The sequence below is a fragment of the Trichoderma harzianum genome (genome assembly GCF_003025095.1).
Source record: "Trichoderma harzianum CBS 226.95 unplaced genomic scaffold M431scaffold_2, whole genome shotgun sequence".
Lineage (NCBI taxonomy): Eukaryota > Fungi > Ascomycota > Sordariomycetes > Hypocreales > Hypocreaceae > Trichoderma > Trichoderma harzianum.
In genome coordinates this window covers 1,715,982-1,729,843 of record NW_020209250.1, presented here as the reverse complement: position 1 = coordinate 1,729,843, position 13,862 = coordinate 1,715,982, and the positions used below count along the sequence as shown (strand labels likewise).

Below are 13,862 nucleotides of genomic sequence, written 5' to 3'. Positions count from 1 at the left end.
ACTACAAATACACAGTCTCTGATTGGTCCAGATAGCCGAGGACCGACACATGCTTTTCCGAAGTCTCCATCGACGAAAACGTGACATACGCTGCCAAACCTCCAAGCATTGCCGAGCTGTCTGTGTAAAGCCATTGCTGCTTCAAATTTTTGCGCGGACGCAACCTGGTGACCCCGGATTTCTTGCTTCGCTCACAATGGCATCTTCTATGGCTTTGAGGAAGTTGGCCTCTGGCTCTTCGGTACGTAACCAGAAAAAAACTTGCGAATCTGCTGCCCCTCCGTTGCTCTGCGCGCAAAACGGATCGCCGGGCGAGCATAGCTTGGAGGAACCAGGAGCTCGATTGGCCTCTTTTCTTTCTTGCAGCTAGTTGATACTGACATTGACTATAGTTTTCGCGATTTGCCAGGAGCCAGCTTAGGAACTTCTCATCTACCCGACCGGCAGGTAGGTCCATTCCGTTCCGAGAGCTACAATTTGCGATTTGGCGACTTCCGATCGAATATCACGAGAAGAAAAGACAGGCATGCGATCAGGTGCTGATATATGTTCTTAAAAATAGCCCGCATTATCACAAATGGACCTTTGAGAGCAAAGGAAGCTTCCCCCTTTGTTAGCACCAAATACCCCGTCATTGTACGTCGGCCCCCTCCCCCACCCCCGGATTGACATCTCCCTGGGTCAGCGAGACAAGATGCAAGAGGACGTTTTCAATTGACCATGTGTCGCGACTATTAGGATCATGAATACGACGCACTTGTTGTCGGTGCCGGCGGTGCAGGTTTGAGAGCAACAATGGGTCTTGCCGAAGCTGGCTTCAAGACCGCCTGTATTTCTAAGCTCTTCCCCACACGAAGTCACACGGTAGCTGCTCAGGGCGGTATCAACGCTGCCCTGGGAAACATGCACGAAGATGACTGGAGATGGCACATGTACGACACCGTCAAGGGCTCCGACTGGCTGGGTGACCAGGATGCCATCCACTACATGACCCGTGAGGCCCCTGCTTCCATTATCGAGCTAGAGCACTACGGCTGCCCTTTCTCCCGAACTGAGGATGGCAAGATGTGAGTTTCTTCAATCATGCCATGATACGAAACACCTTCTTCGGTGCCCCTCCCCCGCATAGTACTAATCCGGATGTTTTTCAATTTAGCTACCAGCGAGCTTTTGGCGGTCAATCCCAGAAGTTTGGCAAGGGTGGTCAGGCCTACCGATGCTGTGCCGCCGCTGACCGAACTGGTCACGCTCTTCTGCACACTCTCTACGGCCAGTCTCTCCGATACAACGCCAACTACTTCATCGAGTACTTCGCCATCGACCTGATTATGCAAGATGGTGAATGCCGTGGTGTCCTCGCCTACAACCAGGAAGACGGCACTCTGCACCGATTCCTAGCCAACAACACCGTCTTGGCAACCGGTGGTTACGGACGTGCTTACTTTAGCTGCACATCTGCCCACACCTGTACCGGTGACGGTATGGCCATGGTGGCCCGAGCTGGTCTGCCCAACCAGGATCTTGAGTTCGTTCAGTTCCACCCCACTGGCATCTATGGCGCTGGCTGCCTGATCACTGAGGGTGCTCGTGGTGAGGGCGGTTATCTCTTGAACAGCGAGGGTGAGCGCTTCATGGAGCGATATGCCCCCACCGCCAAGGATCTCGCCTCTCGAGACGTTGTCTCTCGATCAATGACCATGGAGATCCGCGAGGGTCGTGGTGTTGGTGCTGAGAAGGATCACATCTTCCTGCAGCTCAGCCACCTGCCTGCGGAAATTCTCGCTGAGCGACTTCCTGGTATTTCGGAGACTGCCGGCATCTTCGCTGGTGTCGATGTCACCAAGCAGCCCATTCCCGTCCTGCCTACTGTCCACTACAACATGGGTGGTATCCCTACCCGATACACTGGTGAGGTTCTCACTATTGATGAGAACGGCCAGGACAAGATCGTCCCTGGCCTGTTCGCTTGCGGTGAGGCTGCTTCAGTGTCTGTCCACGGTGCTAACCGACTGGGCGCCAACTCTCTTTTGGATCTGGTCGTCTTTGGTCGTGCCGTTGCCCACACCATCCGTGACAACTTCACCCCTGGCGACAAGCTGAAGCCTCTCGCTGCCGATGCTGGTTCTGACCACATTGAGGTCCTTGACAAGATCCGAACATCTGACGGCCCCAAGAGCACTGCTGAGATCCGTCTGGCCATGCAGAAGACCATGCAGACCGAGGTCAGCGTTTTCCGAACTCAGGAGAGCTTGGACGAGGGTGTCCGCAGGATGAACGAGGTTGATTCAACCTTTGCGGATGTTGGCATCAAGGACCGCAGCATGATCTGGAACTCAGATCTCGTCGAGACCCTTGAGCTGAGAAACTTGTTGACTTGCGCGTAAGTGTTATCTACGACATCCAAATCACATGTGACGAGAACTATGACTAACTTTTGCATGTCACAGTGTTCAAACCGCCACCGCCGCTGCTGCCCGAAAGGAGTCTCGTGGCGCTCACGCCCGTGAGGACTTCCCCGACCGTGACGACGAGAACTGGATGAAACACACTCTCAGCTTCCAGAAGCAGCCTCACGGCAAGGTGGACCTGACATACCGCAAGGTCATTTCCACCACTCTGGACGAGAACGAGTGCAAGCCTGTACCTCCCTTCAAGCGTGTCTATTAAGCAGCTAACTACCCAGCCGTTTTAATAATGGACGTACAACAAGTGTTTGAGTTTATGAGCAAGAAGTAAAAGGGTCATGTTGGCGAAAAAAAAGAGTTGTCTAATATAGTATCCTCCGCATACGCACGAAGTAAAGTTTCGTTCGTAAGGGTAAATGGAGGTCGAGTTAGTACGGATATTGATTGCCACCGAGGCTCAATATTTCGGTTAACACTAGCTATATTGTATTATATCAAAGTTTGAGATTTAGCAAACAGAAAAAAATTATTAACATTCCCCAATGAGTCACAAAACATGCCTTCTGTGAGATGAGCCAAATCCTATGTGACTCGATGCCAGCAACACCACATGTAATGCAAGGTATCATGTAGGCAGAACCCGCCACAGGGTGTACTCGTACTGCGCTAGGGACTAAGTCCCTCCCAGCCCGGCGACCTTACTGTATGCTAGTGCACTGTACTCCATATTGACAGAATGGAAAAAAAAATCTTGAATACTAACTTCGCCTGTACAGTGCTCTAGGTACCCTAACCGCTGCCCCACCAGGCCACCCCCGACCCCAAAGTGATTGGCCACAGCCATGGTGGGTAGGAAAAAAAAAACAAGCATCGCCCCTCAGTCGTCTTTTTTTTCTCTCTCCTCTCTCCCACCTTCACTGCATATATCATCACGACTTTTTTTTCCTAGGTTCCTTCTGCTCTCGTATATATCGAGAGTGTACGAATCTAGTCGACAACTTTTCAGTTTATCAAACGTTCCCAGCCTTCTCTCGAGAGAAGTCTGTTGTTTTCTTGTCGCTACCACCCCGCCTACTTTTTCTTCAACTATTCTAGGTCGAGCTGTGCTTGATCTAGATTTTTTTCTTCAACCGCAATCATGGCTGACAAAGGACTCGAGGATGTCCCCGAGGGTGAGTTGGACTGCAAAATCTCCATCATATAGCTGGCGGATTGTGATGTCGGAGTCTTCCGGAGGCCTTGCTTGTGCGCGCAAACGCTCGCAGACTCTTTTTGACTTACGACCCCACGATACCCAACCTTGCGATCCCCATGGCCGCCCCGCCCTACTTCTTGACAATTTTTGCTAACGACGGTTGCGTTACAGGACAGATCGAGTCTAACTACGACGAGACCGTCGACTCCTTTGATGACATGAACCTCAAGTCTGAGCTCCTCCGAGGTGGTGAGTGCTATCCCTCTTCCACTCCCGCACGAAGCGACTTTCCTACAAAAAGGGGCCAAAATCTAACAGGGGCCTAGTCTACGCCTACGGTTTCGAGCGTCCCTCTGCTATCCAGCAGCGTGCTATCATGCCTGTTATCAAGGGCCACGACGTCATTGCTCAGGCCCAGTCCGGTACTGGAAAGACTGCCACTTTCTCCATCTCCGTTCTCCAGAAGATCGACCCCGCCGTCAAGCAGTGCCAGGCTCTGATCCTTGCCCCCACTCGTGAGCTGGCCCAGCAGATCCAGAAGGTCGTTGTCGCTATTGGCGACTTCATGAACGTTGAGTGCCACGCCTGCATTGGTGGTACCAGCGTCCGTGAGGACATGAAGGCCCTCCAGGACGGCCCCCAGGTCGTCGTCGGTACCCCCGGCCGTGTCCACGACATGATCCAGCGTCGTTTCCTCAAGACCGACGCCATGAAGATGTTCGTCCTCGACGAGGCCGATGAGATGCTTTCTGTAAGAAATCTTGGAAATATACTTCTCGGCTAACGGATACGGCTTTGCTAACATTTACTGCCTCTTCCAGCGTGGTTTCACCGACCAAATCTACGACATCTTCCAGCTCCTTCCTCAGTCCACCCAGGTTGTCCTGCTCTCCGCTACCATGCCCCAGGACGTCCTTGAGGTCACCACCCGATTCATGCGTGACCCCGTCCGTATCCTCGTCAAGAAGGACGAGCTTACCCTGGAAGGTATCAAGCAGTTCTACATTGCTGTCGAGAAGGAGGAGTGGAAGCTCGACACCCTGTCCGATCTGTACGAGACCGTGACCATTACCCAGGCCGTCATCTTCTGCAACACCCGCAGAAAGGTCGACTGGCTGACTGACAAGCTGACTGCCCGTGACTTCACCGTCTCTGCCATGCACGGTGACATGGACCAGGCTCAGCGTGACCTGATTATGAAGGAGTTCCGATCCGGCTCCTCTCGTGTCCTGATCGCTACTGACCTGCTGGCCCGTGGTATCGATGTCCAGCAGGTTTCCCTGGTCATCAACTACGATCTCCCCGCCAACCGGGAGAACTACATCCACCGTATCGGTCGTGGTGGTCGTTTCGGCCGAAAGGGTGTTGCCATCAACTTTGTCACCGCCGACGATGTCCGCATGATGCGTGAGATTGAACAGTTCTACAGCACCCAGATTGAGGAAATGCCCATGAACGTTGCCGATCTCATCTAAAGAAAGATTGCCACCGCGTCTTATTTTTCACCCGCTCCGGGCTACCATCTTTTTTTGATATCGCGTAGCCCTGTTTATGATAGTTGGGGACCATTTGTGGGAAGAGGCATCGTTCCAGTATTTGACGGTAGCTGCTGATAGATTCAAACGTTTCTAGAGAGGGGGGCATCCGGGACCGCATTTTTGAAAAAGCCGGTCTCGAGGGGGCGACTTGCAAGGAAAAAGGGGGGCAGGATTGGCTGCGTGACGAAGGCTCAGGAAGTCCTTTGCACCTTAATGACATGAAGGTGTGGCGGGCAACCAAAAGTAATGCAATGATTCTCTTTTTTTTAGTACCCTGTTCCTGTCGCCTCTGAGTGTCTGTATCTAGGAGTCGCTATCATGATATGTGTCTTTGTTCAAAAAAGTTTAGTACTACTTCAATCTTGCCTGCTCTGTGTCAACGTGAAATCATGTCATAAACTGTAGTCTCTCTGCTCTTTCGTGTACTTTATATTGGCATTACTAAGTCACCAGCCCATTCCTCACGTTATAAATAGCTCATACATAATTTCCCAAGTATGAGAGCAAGAACACATTTGCAAACGAGCAAAACCTATATTTCACACAAAAACAAAAAGAGAAACGGTCATTACGTGATCAATGTACTGTCAATTAGAAAAGTTGTCACAGATATACAGGTACATAGTATATATATGTCCATAGAGTACTGTCGAATCCAGTTACGACATGAGATTTCCAATCATTTGCCTGCCCTCTCCAACAAAATAATAAACAAAATAGCAAAAAGTAAAAAACGCCCCAAGTGGTATATGTTGTATGGTAATTAACATCCTTGACCTCCCTTCTCTCACCCATAAAAATAACTCGAGGAAATAATCATCCTGTTCCCCAGGGGAGGTTTTTAATCTCGCATCATCAAAAAGTAGTAAACAAAAGAAAGTAAAGAAGAGTAAAAAATATCGTCATCACAATTTTGAAGAGTTTTTGTTTTTGTTATTTTCCTTTTTTCGTGTTGTTGGTCATATCTTACATTGCCTGGCCAAAGGTATTGGGAGGAGCACCGCTGTATGCGCCGGGGATGGGCACAGCGTCGTATGTTGGCTCATCTGCGGCTACAGGAGCGTGCTCGTGCAGAGTCTCAGACTGAGGCGGCTCCGGAGACAGAGGGCTCTGAGCCTTGGGCGTGGCAGAGGGAGCCTTTGTAGGAGGAGCCTGGAGCTTAAAGGGAAGCTGAGGCTTGGAGAATTGAGAAGGAGGCTCAGCAACGACCTGAACGCTTGGAGTGAAGGTGCTCTTCTCGTCGATGCCGCCGAGGCTGCCAAAGTTGGCCGGGGCGTGGCGAGGCGACAAGGCGTACTGGCTAAGGGCGGGCGACTTGGGCGGGAACATGCTGGGCGTCATGGGGACACCTCCCATACCAGGGGATCGTGGGAAACCAGGGGTGTTGGGAGCAGACTGCGAGCGAAGCTGTGCAAGGTAGAGATCTGAGCGGGCGCGGTCACGAACATCCATGGACTTGTGCAGGCGGCGCTTGGAGTAGTAGCGGTAGAAGATGACGCTGTAGAGAAGGATGCTGATGACCTCGAGCACGACTTCGATGATGATGCAGATGAGGGTCCAGTTCTGCAGGCGGCACACCAGGGCGTACTTGACCTTGTCGGAGAAGACCTCAGATCGGGTGTTTTGCACGCAGGACCATCCCCACATGTCTTTGTTGTTGCCGTTGCTTTTAGAGTTGGAGAAGACGGCGGCGGCGAGAACCCAGAGGATAAGACTGACGATGAACTAGACATGAGGTGTTAGTCTGGATACAAGCCCAAATATGGATATAAAACCCAGTATATACGTACCCAACCAATAGCGAAAATCGTATAATAAGTGCCAACCTTCTCAGCGCGACGATGTCCTCCGCGGCAGTATGCGACAAAGACCAGGACCGAGATAGCGAGAGACACGCAGGCCATGGCGAGGACGAGCTTCTGGGCCCAGGGGTTGGTTCCGTTAGCCCACGAGGGCATCTTGCTCTGCTGAGGGAGAGACTTTGTGGCGTTGAAGATGGCAAAGGACGACGAGAGCATGGCGAGGATGATAAGCGAGCAGCTGAAGTGGACACTTCGGAGGGCGAACTTGGCCATGCGTACGCGGACCTTGATTTTCTGGAGTGGGAGTCATGTTAGCCGTCATTCGTTTTTCTTGTTTAGATATTCAGATTGATCTCGGATAGACCTACCAGATCTCTGGCCTGCTCCTTTTCCGTCTGCTGCTCCCGCTTCTCCAGAATGTCCTCCTCGCGGAACGTGGGGCTCATGAGGTTGAGTGTCCTAGCAGGGGTTCCAGGCACCCTCATGGCGCTCTTTAGGGGTGACTTTGGCATGCGGATAGACTCGCGATCACTGCCCGAGTTGCTGATGTAGCCAAAGCCGACATCACCAGGCTGAGAGTCGGAGGCTTGAGCGTTGGGCGGGTCGGCAAAGGGTGAAGCGCCGTTCTCGACGGGCGAGTGGACAGACGTTGCCTCGGCGAAGCGAGGAGTCCGCGGTACCTTGAGCGAGCTTTCTGATGAAGAACTTGACGAGGTGCCGGTTCGGGCGTGTGTGAGGTTGAGAGCGGCGGGCCGCTTCTTCTCGCCAAAGTTGAAGCCTGTGGGCGTGGGCGTGTCAATGACAGCTGCGTCTTGCTGCGCTGAAGACGGCTTCGTCTCCTGCGTCAGTGATGACGAACCTTGGTTGTCCATTTTGGACTTTTAGATATTTTGTTTTTTCTTTTATTTGGGGAGGTTTGAGGGGAAATCAAATATGTTGCAGTGTGTGTTGATCGTGTAAGTCGAGACAGGACAGTACACTCGAGAACCCAAACTCTCTCGACCCAGTCGATGTGGTAGGCCTCGTAGCAGAAGAAAAAAAGAGAGTAAGGGAATACACCAAAAAAAAAAGCAACAGTACAGTAATCACGATTGAAGAAAGTGTGGCGAGTCCAGCTATCGAGGAGCAAGAAGGAGAAAAAGGGAGGACTCCAAAAGGCGTGGCGGGAGCGCAAGAGTTTTGAGGACAACGGCGACGACACAGATGCGACGAGCTCATTCGACAAGAAGGACGAGGCGCCGGCCAAAAAAAGAAACCCGGCGAGTATTAGATGGTCGATGCAAGCTCTCTTTTTCCTTCGCTTCTGCGGAGCCGAGACCGGTTACTACTCTTTTCTTACTCGCCTTTCTGGCTGGGTTGAGGGGCGTGTTCGATGGCAAGGGCCCCCAATACAGCTCATACGACGATATTGGATGGGATGGCGGGCGATCTGATAGGCGACTGGAGGGTGTGATGCGCCCAGAGGCGTGCGCGGCTAGCCGCCGAACTGGCCACGGCGAGATGCAGATTGGCTCTGGAGGGTCTGATTGTGCAGATTGGGCGCTTTGAGGGCGGGTCTGAATGCGTGTGCCTGTCCTGTCTGTCTATTGCTGGCAGCTGCGTATATTCACGAGTACGAGCAATTTGCGTGGTGAGATGGAGTGAGACGATACGGCAGGTATAGAACAGAAAAGAGGAGGAGAGACAAGTCGGTAAGGTAACAGACAATGGTAAAAGACAAGAATCACGCAAGGCTACGGCTGCACTATTATCTCACCCAGCTTTAAACTCCGGGGGCCAACGTCCATCAACTTTGACTCTGCCGTGTGTGCCATACGAGCACACGCACTTGACGAGTAATATTGAGCCCGGCACGTCTTTTTCCTTTCCTTCTTTTTTTCCCTTGCTGGCGGGCGCGGACCCGGAAGTGGCTGGCAAACCTCGTGGTTGGTCGTTCTGTCAAAAGAAACGAGTACGCAGCCATACTAACTCAACTTGTAAGCCGGCAACGCCTCCCCCCCTTGCTAGTTTTTTTTTCTCTCTCTCGCCTCGATTGTCTTTTGCCTCTCCTCTCTCTCTGGCTTCACTTCCAGCAAGCAATCAAAAAGCAGCGGCTGCTCTTTCTCCGCTCGACGCGCTGCAGCTGCCGCCGGGGTCCCGAATTTCCAGTGAGACGACGCCCCCAGCTCGGCATCCTGATTGGCCCAGCCCCAGAGGCACCCGCGGGCCCTTTTTAGGGCCTTTGCAGGGGCTCCAAGTGCTAATGTCTCTGTGCCCGCACGCTCTCGGGCCAATCAGGGAGCCAGACGCCTGTGATGGGCGCAAGCCACTGCAGTCTCTCGGCGGCAATCAGCGATATGGGATTTGCTGCTGCCAGGGCCCGTCTGTTCGCGCCCGGATTTTTTTCATCTCAAGACAACCCGTCCATGGTCGGAATTGAAATCCATGTGTCCATCAAGCTGGTGTTGCTATTTTAAACAACACCCACCGATGTGCTTCAGCAGCCGCCCACCAAAACTTGATTTTGATTTTGTCTCAATTCCATCTAATCAACTGATTCATTCATGCAGTCCATTCTCTCCTTCTTATTCTTCTTCGTTTTTCCATCGTTGGCACTAAGGCAGCCCGTGGCGTGAGAGCCCGACCAAGCCCGTCAGCAGACGCTGACCATCCCCCACAACAAAGTTCGTCTACGCCTTTTCCATACTACAGCTCCGGCTCTATCGCCATCCGGGGGTGGGCGGTCAACGGGTTTGCCCGTGGGCCGTGTTGCAGCTCTTCTCTTATGTCTGCTACGGAGCAGAGTTGTCGTCGACCCGGAGAGCCGCATGTGTTATTTGTAATACTGAGATATACCAAATGCACAGGCGGTGCTACAGAGTACGGCAGCAACAACACGGCCTGTTCATGTTGGTGATGGAGGCGCTTTCGTGCAGGGTGATTTCGCGTGTGGACCCTGCCTTGTACGACGAGCATCTCCATTGTCGGTTCATGGTATGGGTGCATGCATGTCATGAGCTACAAAGTGCCCGTGCTACCATTGCTTCCACCACTTGGCTATATACGAGTACTGTAGTAGGTGCACACACACAGTTTCAAAACACATCAGTGTGATAGTGGTAGTAGCATGAAGCTCGTCGAGATACCGTCCGTCTCCACACCAAGGGCCAAGCATCTGCACGGTTGCATCTCTCATCACCAACAGATACAAGTGCCCTCATCGTATGTGCGGATTTTTATCCATGGCCCCCATCAACCCCAAAGCAGAGCAACATTTCTTCAATTCTTCTGCTTTGCATCGCCCCCAACACTCGTTTCTTCCCCATACGGCCTGTCATCACTTTACTTGCATGACAACCCCATCTACCGGGAAATCACCAAAACGCCCAGGCACGTCATCGGGTCAGCATTTAGCACACTGCTAGAGGTGAAATCGAGTGGCGAGTAACTTGCCATTTGCCATGTGAAGTTTTGTAGAGCTCCCGGAAATAAATCGGCCGCCACAAGCATTTACCTGGAACTGCTAAACTACCTAGCAGGACTTTTATCTATGCGAGCTCGACCGTTGCTTGCGGGCACAGACCGGTTGATGTCGTTTATCGAATTATCCCGGCCAATGACCAGACGACCAGTCTCTGCTTTGGTGAACTACTGGTAATAATCTTCCGCCGGATAGACAGGACGTAAGAATTAAATGCCTTTTCAGCCAACTCATGCATCCTGATCGGCCCTTCGTCTCTTTCGAAGGACAGCGTCGTCATGCTAGTAGTTTCTCCCCTGGGTGGCGTGGAAGCTCTCTCTTCAGAGCTAGGTTAGCTGCTGGCTCTCACCAAAGCCACAAAGTAATTCCACGTTGAGCCTAGGAATAGCGCGGCTTCAGCTCTTGTATTCAAACGAGATTTTTTGAATACATATAAAATTTTCTAGATTGCTGTAAGTCATCTGCTCAGTACATGTACTTAGTAGAACAATGAAGCATCTCTATTTCCTGCTTTCAAGATAAAGAGAGAGTGCCCTCAGATACGAGAGCGCACAGCTTCTCCGCTTAGCATCCTGCTGCCACTTTGAGTCATCGTTTTACTTTTCGTCTAAAAAAACACATATATAGCTCTACCCATACATAAGGTATCAGGATTGTCGCTGCTTTTTGTACAAGTAACTCGGTGGGCCGTCTGCATACTAAGATTGCTACAACGAGATAGAAAAGAACACTTAGGTCCAATAGCTTTAATCTAGGTTAGTACTCTTTACCTACCTACGCAGCGTCATTGGTATGTGTGCCGCTTACGGTTTGGTGTTTGTTCGTGCGTACCGTACAATGCCTGTAACAAAAGACTCCAGCTCACTGTCTGGGTGGTCGGGAACATTGAGTATCTTCCTAGCTAGTGTTGGCGTGGTACGTAGTTCTTCACATATCGGCTACTATCGCTACCCTCTTTACTATCTGCTACTATTTCTATCTTCTCTACTATCAAATACTACGGTAAATAATCTCCTAGTATATTTTACTATTATCTAGTATGAGGTACATTAGTGTATAATTGCTCTTCTTGTGCCTGTCATTGTACTATGTGGCTAACTTGGAGCTGTGGCTATCAATTCTCAAGCTTTAGCGCTCAAACTTTTAGCCTTTGGCTGAGAATCTTCGTTAATTTTAACTTTTTTTTTTTTATTCCTGTAACATTACTTTTGCCGTTACCATGACTCGAATCTTTTGATATTTGGATTAAATGTCTACTGTTCTGCCTAATTCATTGCCATAATCAATTCCATGAAGCTCCATAGAGGGGCTTGCTGAATTCTGGCCGTGGAGGGGCAAGAATCCTTATCAGTTTATCGCGCCAAACCCGGTTTAGCGTAAGAGTCATCATGCTGCACACGATGAATTTTGACTCGACGGTGAAATGGCTGCTTGTGCAAACCTCCGCAATTTTATAGCAACCAAAACCTTGGAGGCGCCTGCATTTCCCTATTAAACTTGGTTGTTTTGCACGTGAGCTCCCTCGCTTCCCTCAAACTGTCGAAGCTCTCCAATTCTTAAAATCCTTCGCAGAATACCTTCTCTCGACCTCCCAAGCATCAACTGCCCCGCCCACGTCCACGTCCCGTCACAATGTCCGACGACCCCAAATACGACGATATCCAGTCCGACTCGGACTCTGGAGAGTCCATCGACGCCCAGGATAACGTCGAATCCCTCGAAGACAAGGCCCTCAAGCCGGCGCTGAAGAAGTCCAACCCCGTCATCCCCAACCAGGCGGCAGTAAAACCTCCGCTGCCCCCACAGACCGATCCTAAAGATCTCGATGTTTCCGTCTTGACGCCCCTCACCCCCGAGATTATTGCTCGCCAGGCGACCATCAACATCGGCACCATTGGCCACGTCGCTCACGGAAAGTCCACCGTCGTCAAGGCCATTTCTGGCGTTCAGACCGTTCGATTCAAGAACGAGCTGATCCGTAACATCACCATCAAGCTCGGATACGCCAACGCCAAGATCTACCAGTGTGACAACGCCGCCTGCCCTCGTCCAGGATGCTACCGAAGCTACGGTAGTGAGAAGGAGGTTGACCCTCCTTGCGAGAGAGATGGCTGTGGTGGTACATACCGACTACTAAGACACGTCTCGTACGTATTAACTTCTCCCCTCGACCCTACTTACCCAAAGGATGGTAATATAAGACTTGTATATCTCAATACCTAACCTCTTCCAGCTTTGTCGACTGCCCTGGTCACGATATTCTCATGAGCACCATGTTGTCAGGAGCCGCTGTCATGGACGCCGCCCTTCTTCTCATTGCAGGCAACGAATCCTGCCCTCAGCCCCAGACGTCAGAACATTTGGCCGCCATTGAGATTATGAAGTTGGAGAACATCATTATCCTTCAGAACAAGGTCGATCTGATGAGAGAGGAGGTTACCCAGCAGCACTATGAGTCAATCCTCAAGTTCATCCGTGGAACTGTTGCCGAAAAGTCCCCCGTCGTCCCTATCTCTGCCCAGCTCAAGGTCAACGTTGATGCTGTTCTCGACGCCATCGTCCACACCATCCCCGTGCCCGTCAGAGACCTCTCTCTGGAGCCCCGCATGATCGTCATCCGTTCCTTCGACGTCAACAAGCCCGGTGCTGAAATCGACGACCTCAAGGGTGGTGTTGCCGGTGGCAGTATCCTGCACGGTGTCCTCAAGCTTGGTGACGAGATTGAGATCCGTCCCGGTATTGTCTCACGCGACAACAGCGGTGCTCTCAAGTGCACTCCCCTCTTCAGCAAGGTCATCTCTCTCAACTCGGAGGGCAATGACCTCAAGTACGCTGTGCCCGGTGGTCTGATCGGTGTCGGTACCCAGATCGACCCTACCCTTTGCCGTGCTGATCGTCTGGTCGGTTTCGTCCTCGGTCTCAAGGGCAAGCTGCCCGACATCTACAGCGAAATCGAAATCAACTTCTACCTCCTCCGACGTCTGCTGGGTGTCAAGACCGCAGATGGCAAGCAAGCCAAGGTCGCCAAGCTGGCTAAGAACGAAGTCATCATGGTCAACATTGGTTCCACATCAACCGGTGCCAAGGTTGCCGCCATCAAGAACGATGCTGCCAAGCTGGTCCTGACCAGCCCCGTCTGCACAGACATCGGTGAGAAGGTTGCCCTCAGCCGACGTATCGACAAGCACTGGCGTCTTATTGGATGGGCTACTATTGCTGCGTAAGTCTTTTGCCCACATCTCATTTCCTGAATATCCCTTCTATCAGGCCTTGAAGCTAACATGCATTGTTCAGTGGTGTTACTCTGGAGCCCAGCTCCGCATAAGCGTAGAGCCGGAAAGAAAAACTTGTCTAGGTATATAGCGATTTATTATGGAATTTTGGGCTGGAAGCTACGCCTAAGGGTATCTCTTTAATAGGGTTAAGGCAGCTTTTTTATTCTATAGTCAAAAAAAATTTCAA

At 51.4% G+C, this 13,862-nt stretch overlaps 5 protein-coding genes across 5 annotated transcripts; 4 read left to right on the top strand and 1 right to left on the bottom strand.

Moving 5' to 3' along the window:
* The first annotated feature begins 94 nt into the window (after window positions 1–94).
* On the top strand, window positions 95–2,763 carry M431DRAFT_504023 (hypothetical protein). Its single transcript, XM_024918394.1, has 6 exons — window positions 95–241; window positions 393–447; window positions 563–636; window positions 739–1,067; window positions 1,157–2,380; window positions 2,448–2,763. The coding sequence occupies exons 1-6, from the start codon at window positions 197–199 to the stop codon at window positions 2,665–2,667; spliced, it is 1,947 nt and encodes a 648-aa protein (XP_024778742.1). The 5' UTR covers window positions 95–196; the 3' UTR covers window positions 2,668–2,763.
* Window positions 2,764–3,543: 780 nt separating this feature from the next.
* Window positions 3,544–5,075, top strand: M431DRAFT_74398 (hypothetical protein; the record flags this gene model as incomplete). Its single annotated transcript, XM_024922218.1, has 4 exons — window positions 3,544–3,577; window positions 3,772–3,849; window positions 3,927–4,351; window positions 4,422–5,075. The coding sequence occupies 4 exons, from the start codon at window positions 3,544–3,546 to the stop codon at window positions 5,073–5,075; spliced, it is 1,191 nt and encodes a 396-aa protein (XP_024778741.1).
* Window positions 5,076–6,104: 1,029 nt separating this feature from the next.
* Window positions 6,105–7,812, bottom strand: M431DRAFT_1721 (hypothetical protein; the record flags this gene model as incomplete). Its single annotated transcript, XM_024913036.1, has 3 exons — window positions 6,105–6,863; window positions 6,929–7,234; window positions 7,309–7,812. The coding sequence occupies 3 exons, from the start codon at window positions 7,810–7,812 to the stop codon at window positions 6,105–6,107; spliced, it is 1,569 nt and encodes a 522-aa protein (XP_024778740.1).
* Window positions 7,813–8,714: 902 nt separating this feature from the next.
* On the top strand, window positions 8,715–9,749 carry M431DRAFT_544295 (hypothetical protein; the record flags this gene model as incomplete). The annotated part of the gene is made up of 1 exon (XM_024921160.1): window positions 8,715–9,749. A coding segment is annotated over one exon (645 nt), but the record flags the coding sequence as incomplete, so codon positions are not given.
* A 2,283-nt stretch (window positions 9,750–12,032) lies between these two features.
* Window positions 12,033–13,725, top strand: M431DRAFT_75511 (hypothetical protein; the record flags this gene model as incomplete). Its single annotated transcript, XM_024922344.1, has 3 exons — window positions 12,033–12,547; window positions 12,634–13,620; window positions 13,695–13,725. 3 exons carry the CDS (start codon window positions 12,033–12,035, stop codon window positions 13,723–13,725), a joined length of 1,533 nt encoding a protein of 510 aa, XP_024778738.1.
* Window positions 13,726–13,862: the final 137 nt, after the last annotated feature.

Excerpts from the sequence above, each read along its gene's own strand:
- M431DRAFT_504023 (XM_024918394.1), top strand. The coding sequence starts at position 197 with ATGGCATCTTCTATGGCTTTGAGGAAGTTGGCCTCTGGCTCTTCG. Across the intron at positions 1,068-1,156 it reads CGAACTGAGGATGGCAAGAT|CTACCAGCGAGCTTTTGGCG; the intron begins GTGAGTTTCTTC and ends TTTTCAATTTAG. Across the intron at positions 2,381-2,447 it reads AGAAACTTGTTGACTTGCGC|TGTTCAAACCGCCACCGCCG; the intron begins GTAAGTGTTATC and ends TGCATGTCACAG.